Source organism: Ammodytes marinus (assembly GCF_949987685.1).
Source record: "Ammodytes marinus genome assembly, chromosome: 8".
Lineage (NCBI taxonomy): Eukaryota > Metazoa > Chordata > Actinopteri > Uranoscopiformes > Ammodytidae > Ammodytes > Ammodytes marinus.
This window is the reverse complement of record NC_137212.1, coordinates 14437104-14462615: the sequence shown is the minus strand read 5'-3', so window position 1 is coordinate 14462615 and position 25512 is coordinate 14437104. Positions and strand designations below refer to the sequence as shown.

At 41.0% G+C, this 25512-nt stretch overlaps 1 protein-coding gene across 1 annotated transcript in view; it reads left to right on the top strand.

Annotated features, from left to right (window-relative positions):
- Nucleotides 1-19762, top strand: part of tsc22d2 (TSC22 domain family 2) — a 31446-nt gene extending 11684 nt beyond the window's left edge. Inside the window, exons 2-3 of the mRNA XM_080032734.1 lie at nt 16790-16841; nt 17286-19762. Coding sequence (XP_079888860.1) covers nt 16790-16841; nt 17286-17582 — 349 coding nt within the window. The 3' untranslated portion in view covers nt 17583-19762. The remainder of the gene's footprint in view (nt 1-16789; nt 16842-17285) is intronic.
- Nucleotides 19763-25512: the final 5750 nt, after the last annotated feature.

Sequence of the window (25512 nt, the reverse complement as noted above, 5' to 3'; positions counted from 1 at the left end):
TTTAACGTCTGATAAACTCTTTGTCACCACCGATAGCCTAACGGGAGGCACACTGCTTTCTAAATTGAAATTAACACAGTTAAGTGACTGCTTTTGCGAACAGAACCTTTCCTGTGCGCCTTCACATTAAAAGCATATTACTAGCCAAACGTGAGTTTGACTTGTTTTTTGAAGCAGATAAGAACAGGAAGGTAGCACTTCACAGCCCTGCAGCGCACCAGTCAATAGCAGCGTCTTCCAGGTTATCAGATTTACGCTGTGAAAACCATGGTGAAAACAGAGGACAGAAAGCATGTCATTTGCAATCATGGACCTATAAAGTAATTGCGCTCACACTAAACACTTAAAGAACGTTAGTGGCAGCCACCAGTGATGTATTTTCAATGTATTTCTGCTCAGGCAGGAGGGGCAGTTGAGTAGGCGGTCCCCAATGTGGACAAAAGTCACATAGCTGTTTACACTACTATTTGAATGTGGACACATCGGACACAAGCGACGTACACCACCTCCAAATGTGGTTTTTGTGATCCGATCTCAATGCTTCTTCAATGCGTCCTGAGAGTGTTGTAGTTAGAGCTGTCCACTTGCGTTCGGATCACAGAAATCAGATCTTAGTGCTAGGTGGAAACAGGGTCTTACTGTGCAAATGCTGATTGAAAAAATAATACTGGGGCCCGCCCGTTATAAGCACATTGTTTTGTAGTGCCACCAGCGCCCAAAAGTGCCACCAGCGCCCACAGTATTAACTTTACGAGAAGACACAGAAAGCTTATGATAAAACATAATTTGTTAATATACTGTTATTCAGATTAAACGAGATGTTATCGATACATTAGCGCCAAATATCAATATTTATTACAACATGCAGGTGTTCTTTAAAACCTCACCCATGAAAGAGTAACAAACCTTACAATGATAAACATTAAAACATTGTGCTATGTTCAGCGTCTAGGTCCTCTCCCTGCTTTATAATTTCCTTCCATACAAAGAAGTGTAAAAGAAACCTTGGCACTGTACGCTTCCTGTACTGGAGAATGCCATCGAGGAAAGTTAACTGTAGGGCATGACGATGTGATGCCGGCCAGACACGCCCGGTCGACAGTATGTAAAATAAGTTACTTGCGATTTGTCACAGCAATCTGCTAGTGCTTTTTCCTGCACATAAATATATATGCCCAGGCAACAAGCTTATGCTAAAGCCGGGAAGATCTTGGGTCAAAGCCAAAAATATGGTATTGAACAACTGCAATGACACTTCCATTTGCGGAAGTATGGCTCTTTCTTGGGACCATGACTAATAAGCTGAAGGAGTGTCTGATAATCATGTCATTTTTGGGGGGGATAGAAAGTTATTAACAGAAAACACATGTTCTTCCATAAGCTGCTAAGAAACCGGCTCATTCTCCCACTTAGAACACCCTTCAGAAAAATGTAAAGCAATGGCTCACACTTCCCATTCTAATGTAATCGTTGTAGTGGCCACTGTAAAATATTCTAGCTTTAATAAATAAGAAAACCCTCCTCATGGCAGTATGCAGTACAATAATGTTCTTTTAGTTTTTTACCAGGAAATATCTGTTCGGTTTGTCATGCTTGGTGTCCTGCCTCACCCATCCCTTGCACTTGTTCTCAGATCTGTGCTCCTTTGGTCTAGAGGCCTGCCAGGCAGACTCACAGGCAGGCGTCAGGTCAGTGTTGTTTTTACAGCGGCCGAGACAGAAACAGACCTCTGGGGGGCCGGTATGGCAGAGTTCACTCGGCCAGCAGCGTCACGCTCCAATAACCAATTCTACACTTTGTTTAACTGGCGGAGTCAATGAACTTGAGCCCAGCTAGTTGAAATTGAGCTGATATGGTGGATCTGTAACTCCGGGCTCCTATGCTATCAGCTGCCACCCACTGCCCCCACCCCCCCCACCCCCCGCCACAATCCTGAATTACACTGACTCATCTTCTGTACTCATTAGAACAATTATGTGTAACCCTGAGGAGAAATTAACACCTTCCGCTTACGAGAATGCGCGTATAAGTGTGACATATTTTCACTCTTCTTTTCCCTGACTTTACATGTTTGCTAGATTGCTGAGGTGTTTGAGCCTGCCCTATACATGGCCACAGCTCCATCTGTGATCTTATCTCCAGAGACTTTTTAAGTTGAGTCACCAACTGCAGACCCCTCTTCTCTGTCCTACGTTCCGCAGACTCCCATAGGAAAATGGGCGGGACTGTTTTGTCGGCTGTTGGTTGCACAGCTGGGACTTGGCCTGACTCGGGTTCTGGCTGCAGGCTTAGCCCCATGCAGAGGGGTCGCCTCCCGGTCCGTCGTTGAGTCTTTTCCTCCCTCTCCCACGACATCAACTAATCAGCGCATTATGAGAAGAAACTCCCACGACCGCTGTGTCACGTCTGATCCCAAAAAGCTTGTGTGACCTAAACGGGGACATTGCTTTGTATGCATGACATGGTGATAGAGGTGTACAGTCACATGATGTGAGTAGGGATTTTTGGTGTGATAAAGTGTCATGACATTAACAAAGCTTATTTATTGTTATGTTTTTACCTGCTAAATCCCTTGCCAGTCACACATAATAACAGCAGGGAACTCTCAGATCTGACAGCATTGTGTGATTTTGCCTAAGGCAACTCACACCAAACTTGAGACCTTTTCTCTTGCCATCTTTTTGCAGGTTGTTTACTCAATTAGTCATTGTAACGTAGCAGATTGTTTGACGGTGCTTTTATCCAAAATGTCTCATCGTACACAATGACTTCATCCATTGTCTGCGTGGGTGGATATAAAGCCACAAACGACACCTTCCCATGCAGTGTTTGTGCTCTGCTGTAGAAACCTCAAAACAATAACCGCAAAACATTTTTCCAGATTGTATTTAATAAATCCTGGACATGTATTTTATTCTGTATTTAATCATCAAACTAATACTCAGCAATTACATGAAAATGTTTGTTGCAAATTTTCCTAAGATATGTTTATATTTAAAAGGGAACCTGAAGTCAAATATGCCACTTAGTATTGAACACATTTCACATTTGCCAGATCAAATTATGACTTTTGATAATAACGTTTGCCACAATTTCCCCTTTAAAGCAAATATTAAAGTGAACGGGTAAGGGGGATTCTGCACATATAGTCCGGTAAATAGACCCGGCCATCGAGTCAAGTTGTGACCTGTGCTGGAGGCACTGCGAGGCTTCTCTCTAAACACACAGAAGAACCAGGAAATTCAAATTTTGATCCACACAAGCTCACCTTTTTAAAGGTCAAGTTCACTGACTTGAAGGAATACCTCCATAATGAATCCCCTTGGTTGCACGTGAGTTCCCATCATGCATTTCAGCATGTATCACTTGTCGCTGTAGCTCGACCAGATGTGAAATGTCCATGTTCATGTGTTTGCATACCTACCCAACGACATTCTGCCTTTTCACACACTCGGGAGATAATTTTACTGTGGCTGCTAAATTATATGCTACCAGCAGCAATGCAGGTTTAACTAGGCCAAATTTGTGAGGTTGCAACGTGCCGAGACATCAGCTGTCCTGTGTAAAGACGACTTAAGTATGATCATAAAACCATTATTTGATTGATTCATGTTTGATTAGAGCTTCAACTAGCAATTATTTTTAGAAGCGAGTAGTTTGCAGATTATTTTGTAAAAAAAAAATTCTACTTTTTTTGTGCACAATACACTGGCTTTTATAAAGGAGGACCAAACACCAAACAAACACGTGGTAGTTTTTTCATTTACGTTGCTGTGTTCTATCAACACTACTATGCCCCCCTAAACCACCGAAAAAACTTAGTCGTACAATTTCTGCTGCAGAGGATGTCTCCTGATTCAATCTTCCTTTTTTAAATTTTAAATATAGCAGCTTAACGACTAGCTGCTGTTCAGACATCCCTGATTGTCTCCTCTCCGCCTGATGAACTCATCATAAATACAAATTTGTCCCCGTCCCAATAAAACAAGCTATTTCAGCTCTCTAACAATCCATTGGCGGAGCTCACAGCTACTGTGTTGAAGTAAGCTCTATAAACACGTTTCTAAATTCCTCACCAGTGCATGAGGACACAAGAAAGTCCTGTGCTGTTGTTTGTCGGGTGTGGCAGGGATAAATATGCCTTGGGCTCAGATATGGAAACATGGCTGTAAATCATTCTTTGACAGTCACCAACAGTAGGCGATGGGTAACCCACTTCTCAATATTTGTAAAATGAATTCCTTTCTGCAGCATTCTTTTGTTACTCTCCAAGGAATGCAAACTGTCCACTTTACGATTTCTTTGACCACCATGCTCATATAGTAGAACAAGCTCCCTGTTTTTTGTTTATGGCTATAATTTTTCATACATGAAATAATTTAAATATCTGCACTACATTTCTATTCTTTTAGTATTGTGTTGTTTCTTAAAAGATTAGTGCAACCTGGTTTGAATGATCATTTCCTATGACCTCTCAGTGGTTCAGGATCTTCCTCCTCTTTCAATCACACTCTCTCTCCCTTTCAAAGCTTGCCTCTCTTTCCATCTCGGTTTCTCTCTTCCTCTCCCTACATGTTTCCCTTCTTTTACTCATGTTTCTCATGTCTCTGTTTCCTCCTCCATTTAAAATGCAGGAACCCTTCCACTGCTTTCTACCAGGCTTTCCGGCCTAGCAGATTACGGGGTTCAAAGCCTGTCAACGATAGGTATGATCACGGATGTTTTTAACGTGTGTGTGTTTGAGTGTGGCCTGGCTGACTAAAGCAGACCTTGCACCCCTTAAACACAGCACACCTTGCAAGAATATATCCTTTTTGGCTAGTAATGTAGCTATTAAACGGTAGTGCTTTGCATGGTGTGCAAGTTACTTCAAGGATGCCATTTAGGTTCCGACCTGTACACAGCTGCATTAAGTTTTCAGACCCACAATAAGTGTTTTTAACACTCGCACTCATGTTGCATGGTTTATTTGATAAAAAAAAAAGAAGTATAATGATAGTTTTTGTTCTGATAAGATTTTCCTTTGTAGTGATTAGGCCCGGGTTAAAGAACCACTCAATTTGAACACAAGTGGAGAGATTTTGTGAATTTAAAAATATTTTAAAAGCAAATTTTTGTAAGAGGATACAGTGGTAGTGGGAAAAAACTGACTAAGTGAAATTATCACATAATTGGAGATATTAGAAACATGTCTGCTGTCAGCAACTTAATTGCTGCATTCTAAAACCTACATGAATGCATTTTATTAGCAGACAGACTCCCCTGTTGGAGGAAAGATAGCATTTTAAGATCAACAGCTGAATTGAATGGCTTGTCAAGGTGGAGGTTTCAGCAGCTGCGATTGTGTAATGCATGCAGACAGCATGGCACTGTAGGAAGCGCCAGCGTGCACATTGAGTGTCGACGTTCTGCCAGTCACAAGGATCCCGTGCTCAGGTTTCTCTTACGCCTATGAAGTTTGTGCAGCACGGTGTCAGGGGGGGTTTCAGCACTGCAAATAGCAGGTCACACTGAGATAACTTAACAGAAGTTGTGTCATATGACATAATCACTAAAGTCTGTTGCATATGCTCAGTGAGAAGCTACTAAGAACTGACTTAGATTCATTGACTCAGGGAATTGAATTTAGAAATGAATTCCTAGCTTTTAGCCTTTCATGGCTTTTTCTGCTTGAAATCTATTAAGGCAATTGAAAGCAAAGTGTTTCCATTTGTTCATCATGCTTTATTCAACCTCAGAAAAACTCATAACAAGAAGAAAACATAGTTGTCACGCACATAAATTGCTTAATTACATGTTTTGTTAATATCACGGAGGTTCCATTTCAACTTTGACATGCGCGCGCCGCACCTGTCCAATAACGTCACTACTAATAGCAAATTGAACAGAGGTTGGTTTGAAATAATTAAGTATGTCCATGGATTTATGAGTGGTTTGCATTAGTCATGGCCACTTTTCGTTCCCATGTGTTGTCTCTCATGGAGGCTGTTTAAGGTCTCGGCTCTGTGCCATCAAAGTCTTGATTTGCCGCCACCAAACAATGCCAAACAAGCTTGGCGTGGAGGTGACAGCCCATCTTTTTCCTGCAAGTGCTTTTATGTTTTATTTTGTGGCTGGCTAGTCAAGTCATGAAATTGTATGATAATGTCTGATGACTCTGATCAAAGAAACAATTCCCATCAGTTGATGATTCCCACTGGATTCATCATTGTATTTGTGAAATTTTATCAATGAGTCAAATTACAGCACTATAGTTCGGTCAGTGTGTGATGCGTGTTCTAGCTAGAGATTCACTCAGCTTAATCTTTCCAAGCAAATCAATTATAAACAAATACCTTTTCAACCTCAGGTTGAAATTGGTCTTTCATCTAAATTAATCAAATTTGTATTTGAAATGTGCGTTTATTAAAGTGTGATTGTGGTTTATATTGAGGAAAGCATTTCACTTTGTTTTTGTTGCCAGTTGTCAGTTATGATAAAAGAGATTAATCCAACGCTTTTTCTTTTTTTTTTATTAACCTGGATCGCTGCATTATGACTGGCATACGAAAGTCCTAATTTATCTACACTCCCATGGTTTGTGACAGATGCTGGCAAGTAAACGAAGACGATTAGTGGATTCAAACAGATGTAACTGTCTTGAAGCTAGAGTGAGCGTATGTGCGCGCACCAACGTCTACGTGACCATATTATTTTTCAAAGTGAGCCGGTCCAGACAAGAAGCGGATGTTTAAGTACAACAGTAGCAGTTGAGCAAGTGTGTTGCGTTGCGGCTGGCAAAACACTTCTGTTTGTTCCCCATCCAGCTCCTATTTGCCTGTGGGCTCTGTGACTTAACAGTGCCGCTTTATTCAAAATTTTTCAATTAACCGCAGGTAAACCTGAGGGAGCTGCCTCACTTCACCACCCTTTGTCCTGAGGTAGCTCTCCTGCAAGGTCGGACTTGTTGCAAGCGAGTGGGTTTAAACACAAACAGTTTTAAGGCATAAGAGGGCATTCCTGAAAATGATTACTCTGTGAAATATGTCAAACCACAGCTTTTTATGCAAAATAACAATTTTCCTGTTGTTTTGGTTAAAAGTTGGAGCCTGTGTTGAAATCATTTTGGTAACATTTTTATTTTTGACGGTCAAACTTTTTCTTTGCTTTACAAAGGCTGATATAAAGAACAGACAACCTTGTTTGTTCACAGCTCCTCTTTCAAACTGCAACGTGAGGGATGGACTAATTTTGAACTTAACTAAATTCTAAGTTACACTCTGCATTTGTAAACATTCCAGGAAAGCGATCTGTTGGTCTGCTGAATGGAACCATTGTGAGGCTGTTATTTGTTCCAAATTAAGCTGCAGCAGCATTTTTACTGCCCTCAGTCCGCACCGATCAACTTTATGATTGCTGACAAAAAAGAAAAGACAGATTTATATTCCAACTTAGCACACCTGAGCAGTGGCCCCACTCTTGGCAAGGGATAGTTATTTCATCCACACCAGGTATGTTGCCAATGTTTATGACACAGAAACAAACATTTCAATATTGAGAGGAAAAGTGAAGAAGGGAGTTGAACTTGTTGTGATAGGAAAGAACCGTGCCAGTGAACGTTTTTATTATATAATCTTTTAGAAAGTATCACTTGGAACTTACTCAACATCTGTTTTGACCGGGTACGCCCTTACTTTTTCTCGGCACAGATTCAATTGGAATCACCTTCCCTCAAAGCGGATGAAAAACACCAAAACTTTAATTGCTGCTCACATGCTCTTCCTCAGAGGACCAAGCTCTATTCAATGTCAAGGTTTTTCTGAGAAGCACAAGCAGACAGCAGTAAGAACATCATTTTGAACGGATTACTGGGCGGTTTTAAAGAACCCCCCCACCCCCTCCATCGAAATCACTGCTGCAGAGCCTTGATGGACATGACATGACTTGACAATGTTCAGAGCTCTGACCTTAAAGCCAGCAAGCCTTTTTTAAAGACTAGAACTTATGGAGCTTACGTAACAGACCTCACGTCTCAAAGACGGCACTGTATGAGGGCAAAGTTTTCATCCCTTCAACTTTATCTTTGGAAACTGGGCTGACATTTGACCTTTATATTTTAATATATATATACAGGCAATTTCAGGGTTCGACATAACGTATAGCCCGATGGCCCGGGGCCAGTAAAATCATATGCAGGGCAAGTTGATTGGCCAGTCACTGTCCCGCCCGGGCCAGTGACTGGCCAATCACAGTTCAGTATCTTTTTGTAGACTACATCATGGTTCATTGAAATGCGCGTTGAGAGTCGGAATGAAAGCAGTGTTTATTTAAGACTCAATATAATAAACCTAATATAAAATATATTTTTTAATGAAAGGCCAGTGGACACCGATGCGTGGGTGTTTTGACAGGCGGAGCAACAAGCGGGTGCACTCTCGCTCCGTTGGCAGAGCTGCCTGCGAGTCGACAAATCAATCGACTTGCTTTGCCCCCTTTCTCTCTTCCCACAGCAGAGGTTGAGGTGCAGAAAATGATAACTGCGCTTTTCCTTTATCTGCCGCCGTAATGTTACAGTATTTTCATCCAAGCCCCAATGGTAATACAAATGAGAGGCGTTATTTAAACGCTGTGAATGCGTCTCCGGTGATTGTGTCGGTTGTAGACAGAAACGAACGGAGGGACTCCGCTCACTGTACAGTATAGTCGCGCAGTTTGGCACTGTGTTTTCAGGCTCGAGACATTCAATCAGATCGCGGAAGTCTTCCCCATTGAAATCGCTAACGGGGAGAATATCCCCGGTTATTATTTTAGCCACAAACCACAGTTCATCTGCGCGGCGGCTCACTCGCTGGCGAGATCACACGGTGAAACGCTGCTGTGATCGGACGAAGGCATTGTGTGTTTCTAAGGTGATTTAACGTCATAGTCTTAGACGAGCGTTTAACTTATGCTGCATATTTTGCACTGCATTGTTTTTTATCAATAGTTAAAAAAAATGGTCCCACACCGGACTCTTATGTGAAGCTGACACTTCATGGAGAAGTGACACTCCTGCAGCGCGCTCACGACCAGACGTGAACTCACATACACGGTGAAATCTCCCATAAAAAAACGGCACAACCCACTGATTTTCGGATTTCTATTCTATTTTTAAAGTCAACTTGAGCGCAAGTGGAAAACCGGTCATTCGGTCGACACATTCACATCCCTAATGCATATAGAGAAAGTAATAAAAACAGCCTACCACACCACAAAGAATGATCAGACCTTCATCTCTTATTTTTTTTTAATGTTTGATCATGACTTCTGCAAGTGAACTATTCTTTAAACTGCCCAAATTCAAGAATAAAAACAACCATCAAACTACTGGACTTTAAAATACTGGCCGACTCTTTCAACATACTTTTAGTTGTAGGCTTCTAATTCAATATGTTTGCCTGGTTTTATATTATGTGTATGAGCAATATCAACATTTCATATAATTAACTAAAAGAAAAATAACCAAATCTAAAGGGAATATCTATACTGTTACAGAATAGATATTCCCTTTAGATCTGGTTATCTTTCTAATACAGGTATTATAATTATTGACACTAAATTATGAAGAAAAAAAAAGTGTGTGCAGGGCCAGTGAAAATATACAAGGGGCCAGTAAAACTCGGATCCACTGGCCCGACAGGCCAGTAGGAAAAAAAAGTTATGTTGAACCCTGAATTTTTTCTGAGCACACATGCGTATTTTTCAGCTTTGTCAGTTAAAGGCATTCACTCCTGAAAGATACCTAATACGACCAAAAGCGCCTACTGTTCACCATTAAACATCCCCTTTTGACCTGCAGAGGGTCAGATGCCGCTGAATTGATGAAAGGAAGGGGGAGTTACGCATTTCACCTCTCACTCAATATATTTCAAACAGTTGACCTTCTGGCCACTAATCCAGCTTTCTAATCTATAAAATAACGGTTAAATTGTGTCCTGGCTCTGTAATGTCAAGTCATGAATTTCAAGCTTTTGCAAAGCCATATAGGAGCAAGAGTAGAAGACGTTGGCTGAGATGTTAATCAGGCCCGGTTGTTTTTGCAGCAAATGCTTTTGCCCGACCCCGACCTTGCACTCCTTCAGAGAGGAAGCCCAAATGAGGCTAAGCCCTTGTTCCAGTAATAAATGCTCTGCTGAATACAGAGGCTCGTTAATGTCGGGGTGCCAGGATTTTCCCAGTAAAGCCCCGGGAGCAATGCTTATTATTTTAAAAACATTCCAGTGGGGTCTTAGTCCACATTGAGCCAAATAAGTGGCAAGGGCCCAAATCACTCAACGTTGAAATGGTAACATATGATATGGCACATGATCTGGTTTTAGTTGAACACTTTTTTTGCCAGAGATTATTTAAAGATAAGGGGACTGCTGGCCAAGATCCCCCACTGGGTTTCCAGATTGAGTTTTATGGTCACATTACACTGTGGCTCGTTATCATTTCTTCTGGTGCCGTAGAGGAGGCCTCAGCTACCGTTAACAAACACCCCTGCTGGCAGTTATTTTAGCCTCTAAACAGGCTGACTATGACCAGTTTAAATTAACACAAATGATCTGCAGTCTCAGCAATTCAGATCTTATCTGAGTCTGTATAAAGCCCTTTGGGCCCTCGATTCCTTCTCATGCTCCCTGTCTCCTGGTTCACCCGCCAAGTCCACAGGCTCTGAGAACTTCACAAAGGGACGTATGCAGAATGAGCTGTTTTTGCGCAAGACTAGGGATTATGTAACAGGCAATTGGTTCGAGTGGGACAGTTCCTTTGGTCTGTTTACAAGGAAGCTTGGTGGCAGCCAGACACACCCACTCAAGGCTATTGATTTAGTGCTGGAAAAATAAAACATCTATCCCCAGACGAGGGTCTGCAAGGGTTGTCTTATTTTGTTTAGTCTCCATTGTGTCGAGATGGATATTTAGACGGCCCAACAATACAGCATCTGAAAAATCCACCATTAACATACTTCCAGCATCCTGCAATTGTCAACGTTGAAGTTCTACAGTTAAATAAGGGAAGAAGCTGTTAGTCAGGATTATTTGTTGTGTGCGTCACAAAATACCAAGTATTACTTTTTGCGTTGTCTAACCCTATTTGGACCCCTCAGGTTTCAGGTAAATTCGTTTTGAACTATGGTAAACATGATGGCATGTAGGTTCCTAGTTTCACACATCTTACTATGCAAATGATCATCACGCCTACTTTTTCAATAGACAGAAAATATATCTGCAACTACTTTGATAATCAAATAGTAGTTTTCTGTCATTTTTCAAATCAGAATATCAAACATTTTCTGGTTGCACGACTCTCTCTCAAAATATTGTCAAAGACATATTTGCAAAACAATTTGGGGCTCTTTTGTTTTTGAAGTTTTCATGGAAAAGGGGACGTGAGTGCTGCCTTGATCTAATTGATCTAACCAGATGGGTAAACATGAGGGGCTCGTGGCTCTCTTCTAGATACCACCCTCTTGCAAAAATACTCTTCTCTTTGTTTTCAGAGAGGGTGACCATTAGCCTGAGTACCGTACAGTTGTTTTGACCTTTTTGAAGTAAAAAATTAGAAGCCCTGTTATGTTATGTTCTCTGAACCTTTTTTCTCTAAAAAAGTCACATCTCTTAGTGTTTGTTTGTTTTTCATACTTCATTTTAGTATTTGACCGACTGTTGTGAGTTGGAAATAGTATGGAATGTTTCACTTGTCTGATCACAGCTACAAATGGAAACGAAGAGCTGTGATAAAAGCTAGTATTACTGTTACCCTTGAATGATTTGTTTTCTCTTTAACAGAAAAAGAATTAGATTTTGAGACGATACTGATCTTTGTGCCAGCAGGTAACATGTAAAGACATGTAATAAGATGGAGGAAGCTACCAGTTGGTGACAGTGAATGCATTGTGATAGTTTAGGAAAGACATGACTAAACTGCTCTTGCCTGAAACCGTCCTCAGTGTCCCAGTGAAGTGGAGCCACTGCCGACCCCATCTGGCGTAGTAGCTGAACTGCATATTTCAAAAACAAACCACATGAGCTGCGGGGCTAAAGCCGTTTTCAAAGTGAACTACAGTGAGTCGTTAGTGAGTGCAATTCTCTGTTGTTACAGCCCCCACCCTTCAGCTATTGTTTTGAATTACACTTGCTAAGAGGAGAGGGGAGCAGGGAGTTGATCACTGAAAAGCTGAGATCTAATTTATTCAGCTGGCTCCCCCCTATGGTGAGTGTTTGTTTGCTTTGTGACGGGGACGTGTGCCGGTGCATCTTTGCCCTCATAGAGAACATTAAGCATTTCTTTCACTATAAAGCATCATGCGTTTAACCCGGAGAGATGGAGGAGACGACATTCCTGCACGTGTATCCTTTGCTTACAGAGCCACGTGTGATGTCTGACTCAGTGAGATTTGCATTGGAAAAATGTGTCTCACACCTTTGCCCTGAGCGGCTCCCAGCTCACGTGCAGGTAGCAGCTTGGCGAGACATGCCGTTGATAGACAAGCTCACGTCGGTCGGCATCAAACCAGAAAACGTGTTGTCCCAAGGTTTTGAAAACTAGTCCCTCAGTGAAGACATTGACTGTGTGTGTTGTCCCAGCACAATGATGGCTCTGACACAGATGTCTCAGTGTGGAGGTGCTGGCCTCTGGGCCAGAGGTGTCCGGCTTTGGAATGTGCTGCCTTTTGGGTCATGGATACTTTGTGCATGTGTACGCTGGTGCAGTCTGCAGCAGGGAAGGCAGTTGTTGAGGTTAACACAGCAAGTGGCCCTTACATAAACCGTCACATGTCCTTCTCCTTGAATACAAGGTACAGTGTGCTTTGTTTTCCTTGGACACCAAATGGCAACAAATAAGTTTGGCCTCTTTTTTGCAACTCCTTCAGGTCAAACCTTCCAGTCACTTGACAAGCCAATGTGATAAAACTTGCAAGCCCCTTGTTATTTGTTTTATTTGCCGATAAAAACACATTCTAGCCTCAGCTCATGGACATCATTGTCTCGCATTGTCCCAGGTGTATAAATGCTCACTTCAAAAGTAGGACAGGGCTTATCAGCCTTTAGATCGCTCGGCTGAGTGAGTAACTTGCATTGGAATGCAACCCATTTTACCCTGCTGTCGTCACACCACTGTATATGCAAAGCACCTCCACCACCCCAGTTAAACTTTAATGAGTTGGTAATTGAGCTGACATTTTTCACTTTGCCTCACGTGTTTTTGGAAGAAAGAAAAGAGGACGGCTGTAGAAAAGTTAACATGTAAGTAAGCCCTAATGACAACGTGACAAATAAAAACGTGCGGTATTCACACATGCCCTTGGATTTTGTATCAATAATGTACAATTCATGGAAAAACGAGCCATCTCAATCAACTTCAGCACACTTTTTTTTGATGCAATCTGCAAAGATTTAACCGCTATTCCCTCAATGCTCTTGATTTATAATAATCCCATTAAAAAGGTTCTTTAATGTGACGATTCAACATGTGTGAAACGGATGAAAAAAAAAAACTCTTATGGTGCGGACAAAACTGTTGTGTGTAGTAAGTTTTAAACAGTTCATTTGGTTGCAAAGACCTTCTGCCAAATGCCAAGAGTTGTAACATTTTATCTTCTTATCACAAAGGAACCAGGAGACCTTGTTAGGGCCCGACCGATATTGATTTTGGAGTGCCGATGCCGATTATTTTCAGAGAAAACTTACGATTACGATTAAATCGGCCGTTTAAAAAAAATACCCAAAATATATATTGGAAAAAAAAAAAAAATATATATATATATATATATATATATATATATATATATATTTTTTTTTACTGTTGAATATATGTACAGGAACTTTTTCTTTATTGCAATACGCATTGTCTAAAAAAAATAAAGTGTAACAAATATGTCTAAATTCAGACAATATGCATTTTATCTTACTGCACCCAACCCTCTGGAACTCCCTCCCCCAAACATCAGCATCTCAGACTCAATAAACTCATTCAAAAGTCAACTCAAAACTCACCTCTTTAAGGAAGCATAAAGACACCTGACTCCACTTCAAACCTTATTTAAATGTTTTCTGTATTTTTTTTTCTACATGTATGATTCTCTATGATGTAAAGTGTCTTTGAATGACCTCTAAAAAAGCACCATATAAATTCTATCAACTATTATTATTATTATTATTAACTGTCAAGCGATTATCAATGCCGGGGGAACTGTCAAGTGTAAATTAATCCAATGTATTACAACACACCTACTGCTGCTGTAAATAGGCTATAGCATTAATGCTATTCAATTAGGCTACCTCCAGGGCAGAAATACATTTCACACGATTGCTTAAAAAAAAGAGGTTCTTTAATGTGACACATTAACATGTCGAGAAACATGATTTAAGGAGACAAAAGCATCTGGTGCAGTTTTGTTGTGAAGAAGTTTGAAACAAAGGAAGTTAATTTGGTTGCAAAAAGTGCAAAGAGTTGTAACATTTTATCATTACACAAAGGAACAGGGAAAACCTTGTCCTTGTCAGTACATGCAGGACACTTTCTGCTTTTTTGTTAAACATTCTATCCGCTCCTGTGCCTCTCGGAGTGCCCGTGTAATACTTTTTTAATTGGCAGAGAGTGGCAGGGAATCATTTGACTTGTACAGTTTATTCCCCGGAGTGAACTGAGGTGGAGAGAGAGGCTGAACTCCGCCCCCCACCCTCTGGCTTTCTCACCATGTGACCGCAGCAGTGGTTTTAAGAAGCACACACACTGCTCCTGCTCAAACAAGCGCCACCCGTGGTTTTAACTTTTTAGTCAGTTAAGTTTGTACGGCAGAGAACATAGGACTCGCTTTAGAAAGACGCTAACATGCGCTCCAAAATGAGTTACTGTCTGCCGTGCTCGCCTGGATCCTCACCCACCTACTCTGGAAGTCTGATTTCGTACAGGTCAAGATGTGCCAGGTAATGGAACTTTTCGTGTGGTGTGCTCAATGTGGAATGATGGACCCCCACCACCACAACACGCTGGACGCAGCTCCACGTGAGCTTGTTGTTCAGTGATATGACGCAAACTGCTTACTTTTTTTTAGATACAATATTTTAAATAAGGCTTTACCACCGTAAGTTGAACTTTGGTCGCTGTAAAAAAAAGTGTAGGGTATTATTTGAGAAAAGATTTGCAAGTGGGCTCTACACGTGACGCTACATCGAATTGACCCATAGACACTCATTTAGCCTATGTATTAGCCTATGTATTAGCCTATCTGACCCATCAAACGTTTGAATAGCCTATTTGTCACACAAATTAAACATTTAGTTTGCTGTCATCTATTTGATTGTTTACGATGGGTCGACCCGGGACGTTTTCTCCATTTCTGAGACCTTTAACCTGTTGTGTAGCCTATAGCTCGTAAACATGTGTTTTTTTGTCACTACCACAAATGAGATTCTACGCACATTATATGTTCTGTCAAATTCATGCCAGAGCACCGTCTAGCGGTATGGATACCTCTTGGTACATCCGATAGGGCGGTGATTGTGCAAGATGTCCGTTGAGACGTTTACAATTATTTTGGTTATTTTTTTTGTCGGCGAAGTAAACCTTTCCAACTTGGTATCATTTTGACGCACGAGGAGCTTTCGCGTGGCTTAGTAAGTCGATCGTCTTTTTATGTGTTAAGTGGGATGCGTTTTTCTCCTTTCTTTCTCTTCAGAGTGGGGAAGGGAGGTGGAAAACAGCAGGATTCACATAGAAGCGATGTAGATGTTTCGAATTTCACCAGGAACACGATAACGCGGGTTTTCTTTTCTTTCTTATTTTTTTTTGCGGAGAGAAGGGAACAAAGAGATTTTAGTAATAATGTAAACTCAGGGCGACATGAGCAGCACCCGGAAGTCAGTTCCCTGCAGGACACGAGCTTTCTTTATAGGTCCATGGACACGAGCCACATTCCCTGTGTCTGTCTGTCAAGGTTTTCATTGCAGCGGAGTCGTGCATTGATAAAAGCTGATTGCACCGTATGACATGTCGTTGTTAAAATAGCCTCCTGGTTTATTCTTGCTGCTGACTGTCATTGGAACGATTTAACTGAAAAGTGTTGGGGGGGAGGGGTACAACAACGCTTCTTTGTCAATTTAAAATGCTTTAAAATCTCTTTTAGACACCTAGGCCTACTGTAAGATGTAATTTCTTTATCGGCTTTTGGGTAATCGAGGTATGAGTCATTCATGACACACTGCATTTTATCAGCTGTTTTTACTGGTGAATGATAGACGTCATTTGAGGGCGTCAATAGCTGGTTTGTTAATGGGAAATGTACACTTTGTGATGTTAATCTGTGTAGCCAATGTGTTACTATGGGCCCACAAGAATACAACTAATTACCACTATAGTTGTGTCAGCAATGAGGGCCAAAGATACCTCACTATATTGACCTTATTTGATCCCTTACTCAGAATCTTCTGGCCCAATGCAGAAATGTACAGAACAGTATGTGGAGTAGAGTTGAAATGTAACTCTTTTCCACTTGCTGCATATCATAGAGACTTTTTTAAGGATCTTGGTCTGTTCAGGACCTGCTGACTGACGTGTTTTTGGAAAACAATTCAGCTAAAAATTCATTCATGTTATTCTCTGGTAACAGATTAAACTGCTATTCCACACACTAGTGAAATCCTCTGACGCCATGCTTGGCCCATTTCAAGGTCAGGGTTTGGGCGTTGGTGAATTATGAAAGAGCTTGATATTAATCCAAAGCACGTCGCGGTAGACATGAGATGACTATCTGTTGGTAACTCTTTGGCTCTTCTCTCCACAGTGCTTCCGGTGCCAGCATAGTCGCCATCGACAACAAGATTGAGCAGGCAATGGTGAGTTTTCCACATGTTAAAGTGTGGTCCAGGGATCTCTGCACAGTACAATGAGCTGTTTCAGACTTGAGTTTACACTGTCTTATGCAACTTGATGCAACTGAAAATAAACAAAATTCATTTGATAATCCATGCTAAATTCACCTATTTTAAGTTTATGAGAACCTCTTCATATCCTGTTCTGAACAACCAGTTTTCAGTAGGTAGAATAACATCTGAGAAAATCAAACCCAATATTCAGTTTCTCTGTCGCCCACGCTGCCTGATTGACAGTTGGCCTGTTGAAAATACATTTACAAAATTTCACCTCGGGGCGAAACACTATTTACAAAGTCAAAATTCACTTAGTTTGACGTTGGAATGTGCTTTGTCATTAAACAATTGTATGGTCTTTTTGGTGTCGAGTGTTGTTTCGTGTGCTCATTTTAGCCTCCTCCCTTTCAGGACTTGGTGAAGAGTCACCTGATGTACGCTGTGCGCGAGGAGGTGGAGGTGTTGAAGGAGCACATCAAGGAGCTGTACGAGAGGAACTCTTTGCTGGAGCGGGAGAACGCCGTGCTGAAGTCGCTGTCCAACACGGATCAGCTGGGCCAGCTGTCCACTGTCAACCCGGGCAGCAGCACACCGCCGCTTCAGCAGCAGCAGCAGCAGCACCTCACCAACGACAACAACAACGGCCCATTGGCTCACCACGACGGGAGCCAGAGCGTCCCTCATCAGCCCAACATCACCTCGGCGTGACCTGATATCCTCCTGACACACATGCTCAAATATCCATTAGCCCCACGGACAGGGAGCAGAAGATCCTGTTTGTTAAAGACGACAACTGCTACTGTCCCCCGTCAGCTCCATAAAGCAGAAAAAAAGGCTCTCGGCTCTGCGTTCGATATGCTCCATCTGAAGTAACAATCAACAGCGACCATCTTTGTTTGCAAACCAAGAGCCATGCTTTAACTGTGTGCACGTTGCTGTCAGCGGGCTTTCACATTATTAAGACATTAACCACACCTTGAAAAGTCTTATTCTGTCCGTGTGGTCAGCTGCAAAAAAAAAAAGTACGGTAGGGCAGGGTGAGGGAAGGCGAGCCGAGCCGGTGCACACCATACAAACTGCATGCTGTTCTTGTTGCGCAGACTGGAGGTCTAAGGGCACATAGAGCTCTATTTGTTGGGGCAACAAGTGGTGGAAGAGGGCGACACCAGTGAGGTGACAAGGGTCCTTTTTTAACATCAAGCAGGGACTGTCCTCACCTGTATCCTCGCCCCATGTCACTCTCTGGTCCAGAAGAGGCCAGAGAACCCAGGGGGAAGTGTGCTTGACGGGTCGCCCTCTCCTTGAGTGGAGGACAACGTCAGCGGGCACCATGGCATGAATGGAGCCAATCGCAAGCCTTGGGCTGGTTATATGCTGCAACAAAAGCTTGTGTTTTCTCAGAGCCACCATACTTTGACATGAATCATACAACTTTTTCTTTCTTTTCTCATTTAGTTCAGTTTTAGTATTTGCATTTATTTATTTCAGGGCTGCTATTTTCATAATGTAAATGAACAATGTCATGGAAATACTTATTAAAAACTAAAATAAACCTTTCTCTTTTAGAATTTTGTCAGGTATTACATTTGGTAGTCTCTTGCAAACAAGTAAATCTCAATACGTAGGCAATAAGTTCCGTACTAGATAGTTCTCTTCTCATGAAACAGTGCTAACACTAAAGCCGAGCTTATATTAGGTGAAATCCAGGTTGAATGTATATTTTGTAAAGTGTAAAGTATTAAAGAGCAAGTAGTGTTTGTACAGGAAAACACCTGTTAAGATGTGATGGGATGATTCGATAAAGAAAATATATTGATTTCCTTCTCTTTTTTTTTTACTTTCTTTGTCAACGAAAACGCAAATTCATTTGGGGGTTTGGTTCGAGGGGATGAAAAGCTGTGAAAATTGTTCGACCTACTTTATAACCAAAGACTTAAAGCTGTGTCAGTCTTTTTTTTTTCTTCCATTTTTAAATGCACACTCTTATTTCTTTTCTACTCTTCTCTCCTTCCTTGTATTTTATGTTTTGTCGCTGTTTTTGCATGTTCTGTATGATCTATAATCAAACCACTTTCTTACCTCATGTTTTTATCCAGCACTCTTTATTTCCCTGTCCAGTTGTCAGTCTGAATGGTTGTGAACGGGTTTATGAAAGAGAAAGGGAACAATGAGCAGAGAGGGTGTAGCAAGTAGTTAAGGGTTGATTTAAAAGGATTGGTGTGAAATAGAGGGAATGGCCTGGTGCACAAACCAGTAGTCAGAAAAGGGGGCATCTTTTTTTTCTTCATTTAAATGCTGTTTAAAATCATATGCCGAGAAAAAGGTTTTGTAACATTGCAGATTTTAATGTATTTAACGAATGCAGCGGTCAGATTTTGGATTATAGAAAGGAAAACAAAATAGACAACAATAACCAAATAAAACCAACAACAGCTAAACAACGGAAATTATTAAACATTTCAAACCTTATTGCTGAAACCCATCCAAGTGTATGTGTTTGTGTGTGCGCGCGCCTATTATGGGATGTCTTGTCTGTCATGTCTTTTGTGCCTCCTGAGCCGTCGCCGGCTGTCGTCAGGCGATCCGGTTTCTTTCTCTGTGGCTTACAACCAAACCAAAATGCTTGGTAATTGTACAATCAGTCATCTTTCTACACAATGAACTTTTGTTTCCCTTTTTTTGTGCAAATGGGCTTATCTTTTCTCTCTATTTTATTTTTTTTCTGTTTTTCTTTCATTTTGAAGGAGATGCCGTGTACATGCCAAGTGTACTGTATGAAAGTGATCACTGAGCCTTGGAGAAAATATCTTAACAATGCCCTTGCAATGTGCTGTTCAGACAATTTTAGTTTTCCGTCAAAAAATAAATTACTGTTTTATTAAGAAAACGTATTGTTGTCGTCGGTTTTTCTTTATTCCCTCGACTCCATTTTTGTGACCACAACATTTGTTACATTTGTTAAAGGTTTATAAACACAGGTCTACACATTTATTTTCCCCTTGGGTGACAATTTTAAATATCAAAATGTTTACTATAGAATACATTTTACAACACAAATAAAGTAAAAACATCTTGAAGAAAACATAAAAAAAAACAATTAGCTACTATTTCTGATGAGGAAGTAAAGCCGACACTTGAAACCGAGGAATGTGTGATTATCCTAGATGACACACATGTCCTAGTGGGAAGGGGACTTTTTATTAAAAAAACACAGAGAGCATGCCAAACAATGAGATTTCAAGGGAAAGATATATGACTTTGAATTTCCCAGTCACTTTATCGCAATCTGATCAGATTCTTCCAAGCGACTCACAGCTGTTACTCCCTTGCCACAGCACTCATCCATGAAGGCAGACTGCGAAACTCTCCAACTGGCACTTTGGGTTAAACTAAAGAACTGGATGGACCAGGCTTTGCGTCACGGCACATATCTTCCCATTCACTTACTTTCCACTCCCCATGTGTGTTCATGCTGGGGCAGGTTTCAAGCCATGAGTCACTGCAGCTTTTAAACAGTTGTGGTCGGAGCCGGGAGTGTTGTCCACGTCACTGTGAGCAAATACAAGTCAGTAAATGCAAAGACCTCAAGGGAAGGCTGTCATTAGCATTTCTTCTGCGAGTTACTTGATTACCCACTTGTCCTGACATAGCCGGACTTCCGTCACATCAGATAGGACCTACTGTACGTGCACAAAATCTAAACTAACTGTGGGCCTGACAGGGCTAATTCTGCATAATCAGCACTTCTGTTTATATGAAAAAACACATTTATTTTTAATCAAGTAAACTTTTACTTTTGCTTATCACTGATTATATAAAATTGGAGTCAGCAAATCCATCTGGATAAATAAATGTAAAGTGTATTTCTCTCAGAGAAATGTGAAGTTGCACTTACAGGGGCCCTTTTATTTATTTAGTTGTCTTCTACATATTTTCACAGAGTAAGTAAATACGATTAGATTTCCCCTCCCTCAGCAAAAAATTCACTACTTATTATTGAGCAATTCTTTGTCTCTGCGTCACATAAACGTTCCAAATAACCTGGAAAAGATTTTATTTCACTCAGCATGAAATAAGTTTTTACGTAATCCCAGCAGTGAATTGTGCTTTGCAGGAACTGACCACTTGTTTGTGTGTTTGTGTGTGTGTGTGTGTGTGTGTGTGTGTGTGTGTGTTGCACAGGGACAATTACTCACCATTGAGTCAACCAACCCCGCCTTGCAATTATTGTTAATGACATTTACTGTAACAGAGTAAAACACCCTCCGAACTCTTCACTGTCAAACTTGATACTTGTAAACTTGATCACAGTGGAATTGACAGACAATTCAAGAACTTTGGCGCCTTCTTGTGGGTATGATATGAAAGTAGTTGTTTATGCGGAGGCAGAGTTTAAAAAAAAAATTTCATCTGAAGATACATTATGCTTGAATTATTGACCACACCAGGATTGAATAAAATAACAGAAATTGATTCTGATCCAAGGGTTTACATTTCTTACCGTGGATATATTTTAAAGTAATAGTTTTCTCAAACTGAAAATAAGTCCAATTGCCTTAACATTAAACTGATGGAACAAGGGGTAAAATATAGACTAATCATGTATAATTGAGGGCAGTCCCGCCGACACAAATGGCTGGGCCCCTGAAAACCTCCAGTCAGTCAATGGGCCCCCCTTACTCATACGTTACTTGTATCAATGTGTGCGTGTGTGTGCGCTCATCCCTCAATAAACACATAGACTAACTATCTTATCAACCAGGGACGTGCAGCTAGAGTTTGGGGAGCAGGAGCTCAAGTGAGAAAAAGGACTCTTTTGTGATTATTATACTGTATATGTTTTTAAAAATAGTAGCACATTTCTGACTTACTTACCCAATTTATTGTAATACCCTAAAACTCACGCAATTGCTTAATATTCAACAGCTTTTTACAAAATAACATTGGTTTTCTTTTCTTTTTTTTTAAAGATATTTTTGGCATTTTTTCATGCTTTATTGATAGTGTTAAGAGACAGAGGTGAAATGGGGCAGAGAGGGGAGAGACATGCAGAGAACGACTGCGGGCAGGAATCGAACCCGGGTCTGCTGCTGGGCCCGGCCCAGGGGGGGGGGGGGACGCCCTACCAACTGAGCTAAGGGCGCCCCGACATTGGGTTCTTGAGTATTCACTAGGTTTATCACAGGAGCAGGCAACAACAAAGGACACTGTCACAGATATTGCCTAATGCTGCGGGCCGCCCCTGAGGTGCAGTAAAGAACTGGTCAGACCTCTCGATGGTGTGAAACCTGGGTCTGGTCTATGCAGTATGTTCAGTATGTGACATGAACCTCATGGAACATTTGTCAAATTGTACCTGTCTGCTGGTGTCAACCTGAAGACATAGGTCAAAGACTTTGGACGTCATTGTGCCCAAAGAGAAATTCTTAAACACAAAAACGTACGTTAAGAAATTTAAACCTGTTTGTAGACTCAGGAAAACACCAGAGTAATAATCTTCTCAACTTTATAAGAATGAAGAAGAACAAGAAAAGGTTCACCTGTTTTCTGTTTTACCTGAGGGGTCCAAATACTTTTCACAATTCATAGAACGACACCCAGACACAAGTAGCAGGACGACTCAGGTAAAATAATCCATATACCAAAACTGTAGGCCTACAACAATATATCAAAACCAAATTGTGTAACCATATGGCACACAAAAAAATGAAGGAAATTAATATATACTGTAATTGTATTAAAGATCTACATTCATCTGATATGGAGACACCTGAATTCATCAAGTAAATAATCTTACTGTAACTCAAAGCTCTTCAAGACTAGATTATTTTTTGAGAGTTCAAATTAAATGGATGCTGGGCTGAAAGATTCTAAAATTCCTGGGAGAACAAATTGATATTTATTTTGTGATTAACACATTACTACAACTAGGTGTGAAGCCAACAAGGCATACTGTATAAGGGGTCAAATTATAAGTTATACAAGGCAAGACAAGTTTATTTATATAGCACAATTCAGACACAAGGCCATTCAAAGTGCTTTATAGGGGCAAGATAAAAAAAAACACAATACACATTAGAAGAGCGAATGAATAAAACATTTAAAAGCGAATGAATAACATTTAAATAAAATAAAAATTACAGGTTAAAATGGAAACAGAAAAGTCTTCAGACTTGATTTAAAAGAGCTGAGAGTTGCAGCAGAGCTCAAGTTCTCTGGGAGTTTGTTCCAGAGATTTGGTGCATTAAAAACTAAAAGCTGCTTCTCCTTGTTTAGTCCTAACTCTGGGGACTGTAAGTAGACCTGTCCCAGACGACCTAAGGGCTCTGGACGGCTCATAACGTATCAGCAGATCAGTAATATATGTTGGGCCTAGACCATTTAGGGCTTTATAAACCAACATCAATATTTTGAAGTAAATTCTTTGAGTGACAGGAAGCCAGTGTAAAGACCTCAGAACTGGGGTGATGTGATCTAATTACAAGTTCCCTGGCCAGCCTCCATTCCCCCTCAGCTCAGTGTTGTGGTACCCAGTCCACCTGCCCTGGGTAAGGGTGGGGGAGTACATCATGTTATGATGTTTAAAAGGCACATAGGTAATATCCGTCCCTCCCTCTCTCCCTCCCTCTCTCTCTCTCCCTCCCTCTCTCTCTCTATCATGTTATGATGTTTGAAAGGCACATAGGTAATCTCTATCTCTCTCTCCCTCCCTCCCCCCTCTCTCTCTCCCTCCCTCTCTCTCTCTATCATGTTATGATGTTTAAAAGGCACATAGGTAATCTCTAGCGAACACTTGGCAAATGTTTGTTCCTGTTTATACTAACCACGTTAATATCAGCTAATGGCTCTGAGCCAGGCTTTTTGAAATTGGTGTTAGAGACTTTTTTTTCAGCGTGTCGTGCACATAAAGCGGAGGGTAGCAGAGGAGGAGGAGATACATACATACATACATACACACACACACACACACACACACACACACACACACACACACACACACACACACACACACACACACACACACACACACACACACACACACACACACACACACACACACAGGACAGACATAAAGCGGAGGGTAGCAGAGAAGTAGATATTGGCATTTTACCCAAGTTACAATATTTAAAATGTTTGTTTTGTCGTTATGGTCGTGCAAGTTTTAAATGGTTATAGTGAATATTTCTGTTAAAAATAATGTTAGGCTCAGTTAGGTTCTTGGTCTCTGAAGACCATGGCCCCCCCCCAAAGACTGGGCCCTAGAAAGCTTTCCCACTTTCTACCCCTTATGGGCGGCCCTGATTGAGGGTAACAGGATATAACTGCAGGAATTCATTGTGGTTTATGGCATAAAATGTAGAACGGAAAAATTATTTGAAAGGAGAAGTGGCGAGGAACTGTCCAGGTAGAGCAGTGGTTCTCAACCTTTTTTGAGCAAACGCCCCCCTAACCTTACCGAGATACTCTAGCGCCCCCCCCCCCCCAAAAAAAAAAACCACACACACAATTAAGAATATGTTTTGGCTACATCCTCTATCAACAATAAAACATATTTTCTGTGCTGTTTTGGTTTCTTATAAGAATTATTTAAAAAAAATCCCAATATGAGCCTGTTCTATGATATGCAGATTTAACCCACTGTCAGGTGGCTGGTTGCATAAAAAGAAAAAACACTATCAGCATTGGTTGTAATCAGGGGTGTAAAGTAGCGAATTACATTTACTCGCGTTCCTGTAATTGAGTAGTTTTTTCGTGTACTTGTAATTTTTTAAGTGATTTTTAAAACCTATAGCCTACTTTTACTTTTACTTTTATGTTTATTGTGAAGTATTGTACTTCGCTACATTTTATATCACCTGCGTTACTGAGTAAAAAAATAGATAGGGAAAGGAGAGAAAAGAAAAGAAATATCGCGGGGGGCTTTTATTTTTACGGCACAATACCGGAAACTAACACAGTGAATGATCGACAGGAGGAGTTAACACATTGCGACTACATGATAACAACAAACATTGCTTCCCTTTATCATTAAAACAAAATAATCCTAGTTAAACTATCATTGTACCGCACGTGAAGACGTGAAGGCTTTTAAATGCAGCAAACCTTTCATCCAGCCGTGCGATCGGCCCCTCCCTCACCTGATAGTTTAGCTTTCAGTTTAACAGTGCAGAGTAGGATGGAGACGGTGCGTGTTGCCAGGGCTGCTGTACATGCTTCAGTGAGCCTCTCGCGGTGCACAGCGTTTAGTATATCGTCCCTCTCCAACATATGAGGGTTGTGTCTTTAACATGGTTCTGCTTGTGTGTTAGTTAACTCCATGCTTTGGCTGATTACTCTGTGTTTTCTCCACCTCAGAGACAATAGTTAGTTTAAGTTTGAATTTCGCTGCGCTAGCATTAGCATTAGCAATATCAGTAAACGTCATTATACTAGTCTGTGATTGGCTGATTCCTCTGCCGCTAAGGCTTTGATTGGCTGGTTGTTCTGACTCAAAGACCTCTGATTGGCTGTCTGCAGAGCCTTCTCTTTTCTAAGAATGACAGTCAGCAGACCGCAGAACATTGGAGAGAATAGTTAAAAAGAGGTCGAGGGGTTAGAAACATGAAAAGTTAAAATAGGCTGTTTATTTCAGGTAACC